A 5,284-nucleotide genomic window follows, 5' to 3' on the forward strand; every position below is an offset into this window, starting at 1 on the left:
GTGGTTACGGCCACGAACAGTGAGCATGGTGACCACGGGACGGCGCTGCACGGAGCAACAACCCGCATCGTGCTTTTTTGCTACATGCTTCAACAGGCATCGTAATTTTCTACAACCGGTATTGCCTTTTGCTACCACCGGTGTCGCATTCTGCTACATCACACATGGCGTCGCGATTTTTTCTACATCCAGCATCTCATTTTGCTACAGCCGCCGACATTGCGAGCTACAACGGGCAGCACGGCAAGGTGCGGTGGCTCGACGGTAAGACGATTTTTGCTGGAACCGGCGGTCGATTTTGCTGGAACCAGCGAGCCGGGATGTTTTGACGGAGTACTACAACCAACGGGCATCAGCGGCAGCGGCTACGACGATTGTTTTTGCTACAACGGCAATCAGCGGCAGCGGTGACGACTACTATTTTCTTTGTTGCAACCATTGTCGGCGTTTGTTATGACAGGTATTAAAAATTGATACAACATCCTACTATGGAGCTCAAACCGTAGCTACAGCGGAGCGCAGTGTTTTTTGCTGCATGGTGTTTTTGTTACAACTGCCATCTCTAGTTGCCGACGTGCACGGGGCCAAGGACGAGGAGGGCAGCGTGGGCTTTTTTGTCCAAAAGGACCTCCCGACCAACAGAATTGATAAAAAAGACTATCCGTGGATATATTTGACAAAAAGGACCCCCTGGGCCGTGGCGGTAGCTGCGGCAGGCGACACGTGGCGCCTGCCGCCGCGCCAGGAGGCGGCGGGCCCGGCCGCCACGGCAGGAGGCGGTAGCGCGGGGTATAACGGACCAGCTACAGCGTCAGCAGGCGGGACGAAACGGGGTGGGCCAGGTGGGCCCAGCCGCCGCTGCGGGAGGTGGCCGGCGTTGCTCCTGTCGCCTGCAGGCCGACACAACGTGCTACTCGCGGGCCGAGCCGTGGGCCCTGCCACCACCAACGCTGGCGGCAGTCTGCTGCACGCGCGACAGACAGTGACCGCGCCGATTTCCAGGCGCTGCTGACAGCGGTGATTCCCACGCGCGGGAAAATGCATGCTGATGTTTTCGTTTCTTTCGCCCGGGTATCAATCAGTCCTGCTTTAGCTTCTTTATTCGCGATGATTCGATGCTGTCCGTGAGCGGACGTGACGGCACTGCGGGAATCACTCACTCAGCGCTGGCTGTTGCTACGCAATGACACTACAGAAATACACTCACTCGTTGCGGGTATTCGAGGCTGCGGTAGGTGAGTTTATCCTGTTGTGCCGACACTACAGGGATCCTCTTCTTTTTATATACTATGCTTCTGCTCCGTGCGCAAACACACTCTATGTGACCTTGTTCCTCTCCTTTGCTCTCTAAGTTCTTTGGAGGGGATGTTATTGGCCCATCTTTTATCCCCGCAGAGTCACAACCATACGCCTACAATTACGCTTCAGGTTCGCAACAAGGATTCGCGACTCCACCACCTACGCAGGACTCGCAGACACATGAAGCCGAATTGGAGTACGGCCGTGGTCTTCGTGTAACTCGGCCACCTAATCGCTTGTCGCCTTCCGGTCGTAAGGAAAGGCCAGGTGGTCGTGGTAAAGTAGGGTGATTCATCTATCCACGTGCGCGACCCATTGTATCTACATATGTCTGTATCAGACTTTTCGATTTGAACATCTATGTATGCTGAAATAAAAATGCACCAGTCAGGAACAATTTTTCCCGTATATCTCCCGCCATACTATCCCGCTCCAATCTTTTGCTTATGTTAGGCCGAAATGATTTTTTTTTTAAATTTTGGCTGATGAATACTGTGTAACCATTGCCCATCTTAGACATTGAAAAAATATATTTTCAGGCAATGCTTTCCCCTCAATATTTTCCCGCCAACGCTTTCCCTCCATATGTTCCCGCCACCCGTTTCCCGCCAACCCCTTCCCGCCATATCTTCCTGCCACCCGTTTCCCGCCAACCCCTTCCCGCCATATGTTCCCGCCAACCCTTTCCCGCCATACCGCAGTCGTTCTTTCCCGCCATTTTCTCCTCTTTACCTATAAAACCCCCTTCAGACGGAGGTGGATAAGAATTCGAGTGTAGTGTAGTCGAGATGTCCCATTATCCTTTCGATCGTAGTTTTCACCCTGGGATGAGCAGCACTCTTCTGAGGCTAGCTACCGATTTCAGGATGGACAATAGGATAGTTCCATGGGATGAACTCACCGGTAGTGACACCATAATGAATGAGTTGGCTCACCAATTACGTAGGTCTGGGTGGCCTGAAAGGACCTACGAGGAGGTACGTAAAGAACTTCTTAGGTTGAATGCAAGGTGGAAGAAGGTAGTGGAGCCGAAGAGTGAAACTTTTAGAAGGACTGCAGAAAAGCATCCATTTTTATGGATTGAGGAGAGCGAGGACGAAGATGATATCTTCATGCCGCCGCTTCCAGGTTCTGCATCGTCAAAGGGCAAGAGTTCTGCATCGTCCAAGGGCAAGAGTACTGCATCCTCGAAGGGCAAGAGTTCTGCATCAACGGAGGATGACGATGATGCCTTCATGTAGTTTTTAAGCTGTATTCCAGTTGTACCGTTTAATTCAGATGTACTTGGATTATTAGTTTGTACTCTCTTATTGTAAGGCATTATGTTCTATCTTAATTTCATTTTGTAGTTGTTGCACGATGTTCGATAATTAGTGGAGGGAAAGAAAATGCGAATATCTGTTTCTGAGCCCGTGCTCAGATGATCCTGATATCCACACCGCAAGTTGGCATGTGGATCTGTGCATTGTAGTGTATTTCTCGACCGTATGTTGCGGAAATTAGTTCAACCCAGCTTCGCAATCAATGCGACGGCTCGTTGCACTGTGGCTCCGAATCAGATTGCGGTCGGATGGCTTAGCCATGTTTCTGAGCCGGACTAGGAGGGTGCTTGGATCCAAGGGACTATTTTTAGTCTGACTAAAAATAGTCTCTTTTAGAGGCTAAAGTTCTAAACACCCATGACTAAAGAGAGGCTAGGACTAGTCTTGAGGCTAAAATTTTTTAGTCATAGGAAACCTACTAAAATATGTATTAGCCCTCTCTCTCCTCATTTAATTCCTCTCCTTTAACACATGTGAGTTCTGGATTGGAGGATTTGGAGGATAATAAATGCTCAATAACTTGATTTTAGTCTCTTTAGTATTTGGATCCAAGTATAGGTGAGGCTAGCAAATTTTAGTCTCATTACTTTTAGTCATGGGACTACACGGCCATTCCTAATAGTTAATTAATGACGACTGTTTCCTACGGTGGGATCAGACTCCAGTGAACTTAATATGGTCAGCTGTTTTTTAAGGCACCTCGCGCATGTTGGCTTTTTTAAAAACGCTGACAAAACCATCCATTATCCCTAAAAAAATCCGCCTGCCCATATTTTACGCCTTTAAATTAGATCACAGGTCGCAGGAAAAAAAGTCTCAACGATCTCAACTTCATATTACGCTGCCATCAGATACATAGGGGCAACCACTTTTCCCTAATAATAACAATTGGGCACAATAACCGGTGGAACTAATGACCCACATAAACGAGCAATGTTCATGTCGGCACATTCAGAAACCCTCAAGGATTACATCATCTGATCCCATACACGCCGTCGTCGGATATCACGCCTGATTCAGTGTTCATGTCGACCACGATCCAGCTGCCGAAGCCTTCTTCCATTGAATCTTGTCCTCCCTCCTCGTTCAGCTCTTGCTTGAACACACAACAGCAATCAAGTTGGATCATCCCCCCTGAAAATCCATGTATGTCTTCTCTCGGTACAGAAAAGGTACACACCGTCAGACAAAAACGATTCCACATTACCTCCTCAATCACACCATCATCTTGTGCCGGCAGCTGTGTTGTACTCCAAACGGTCGCCGCTGGGTCCATCACCGAAGAGTCAGATGGCTACGAACGGCGGCAAAGTCACAAATCATGCATCGCTCTTAGTAATGCAGAAAACAAGCAATAAACACAAGATATCGTACCTGAACCTTCATTCCACTCACTGAATAGCCAAAGGTGCACCACTCACAAGCAGAGCTTCAGAGACCAGCAAACATTTCATCAAAAGATGCTGCACTCGCATCGCCCATATGCACGACTTCCATGGCTTTGAGATATAGAGTCGATTTCCTGCAAGGTAATTGAGGCATGGAAAAACATTAAGTTTGGCCTAAAATGATCGCCTAAACGATGGCTACTGAATTTCTGGTACGGACTAACAAAGCAAACTAATGTTTCTGATAAAAAGCGTTCACTGCATACGAACTTGCATACATAGGTCAAGCAATACAGTCCAACAGCGAAGAAGATTTTGTTTCACACCTTTTTGTCCAGCCAGGTGCTTCTGGATTGAATCTGTTAGTCGACTGCGCCGATCTTGTCGGAGATGCGTCCCGGCGACTGCGCACTCCTTCACGCACTCTACCTGCGCCATCGTCCCCGACCTTTTCGGCGCAACCAGACCCAGCATTAGAGTCAGCAGGAACAGCAGTCAGCAGGGGCAGCTCCGTTGCCCGACAAGAACACGAGCGGAACCGGATCTGGTGATCAAAGTTGTCAGCGAACTCCTCTCGCAGTGGGTATCTGAAAAAACGACGGCATTCACCGGTAACAAGCCTCGTTCGTGAGGTTACTTCTGCATGTGCTCTAGCTTGCTGAAGAAATCCTAAAACCATTTTACAGATCTACGTGGACTAACCTGCCAATGGCGTCAAGCAGGAACTCCATACCATCATCCTCCATTTCGGCCGTCGGCGCCAGGACAGGACGAGCGCCGCCGCAAACACTAGAAGGAGAAGGGATAGCGGTGGCGAGGGTTTCCGGAACGACCCTTATCTGGTCCACGGCCCGGCTAAATCCGTAACGTCCTGGTCCACGGCCCAGTACGCCAGCTCGTTTCCTCCGTCCCTTTACCTCGCCTTGGGCCCACGAAAGAGGTAAACCCTATTTGACGCTCGTTAGCGTCAGAAGGCGAACCCTATTTGACGCTCGCGTGCGTCCATCTGCTCCGCTTCCGCTGAAGCGCACGAGCGAGCAGTGCAAACGGGCCGGCCCATTTCGTGCGTTGAAGCAGGGCCAGGCAAACGGTTTTCGGAACCTTCTAGAGGGTTCCCTGGACCGATTTATTTCATATTTTTTTCATTTACTGGTTTTCTGTTTTTCTTGTTTTCTTCTGTTTCTGTTTTCTATTTATTTTATTTTTTCTTTCCTTTTCTTTTATGTTTTTTCGTTTTTATTTTCATTCTATGTTTTAAGAAATGTTCGAAATTCC

General features: G+C 48.9%; 1 protein-coding gene across 2 annotated transcripts; it reads right to left on the minus strand.

Annotated features, from left to right (window-relative positions):
- Window positions 1-3,435: 3,435 nt before the first annotated feature.
- LOC119348986 lies at window positions 3,436-4,828 on the minus strand. Of its 2 annotated transcripts, none has more exons than XR_005169194.1 (4): window positions 4,712-4,828; window positions 4,336-4,553; window positions 3,996-4,143; window positions 3,436-3,915 (listed from the first exon to the last, which is right to left on the minus strand). XR_005169194.1 is itself a non-coding variant. In XM_037617000.1 (4 exons), the coding sequence occupies exons 1-3, from the start codon at window positions 4,753-4,755 to the stop codon at window positions 4,053-4,055; spliced, it is 396 nt and encodes a 131-aa protein (XP_037472897.1). In that variant the 5' UTR covers window positions 4,756-4,801; the 3' UTR covers window positions 3,436-3,915; window positions 3,996-4,052. The 2 variants fall into 2 exon arrangements, 1 of the variants encoding a protein (XP_037472897.1); XM_037617000.1 differs by having other exon boundaries at window positions 4,336-4,596; window positions 4,712-4,801.
- Between the last annotated feature and the right edge of the window lie 456 nt (window positions 4,829-5,284).

The sequence above is a fragment of the Triticum dicoccoides genome, chromosome 1A, assembly GCF_002162155.2.
Source record: "Triticum dicoccoides isolate Atlit2015 ecotype Zavitan chromosome 1A, WEW_v2.0, whole genome shotgun sequence".
In the NCBI taxonomy this organism is placed as follows: Eukaryota; Viridiplantae; Streptophyta; class Magnoliopsida; order Poales; family Poaceae; genus Triticum; species Triticum dicoccoides.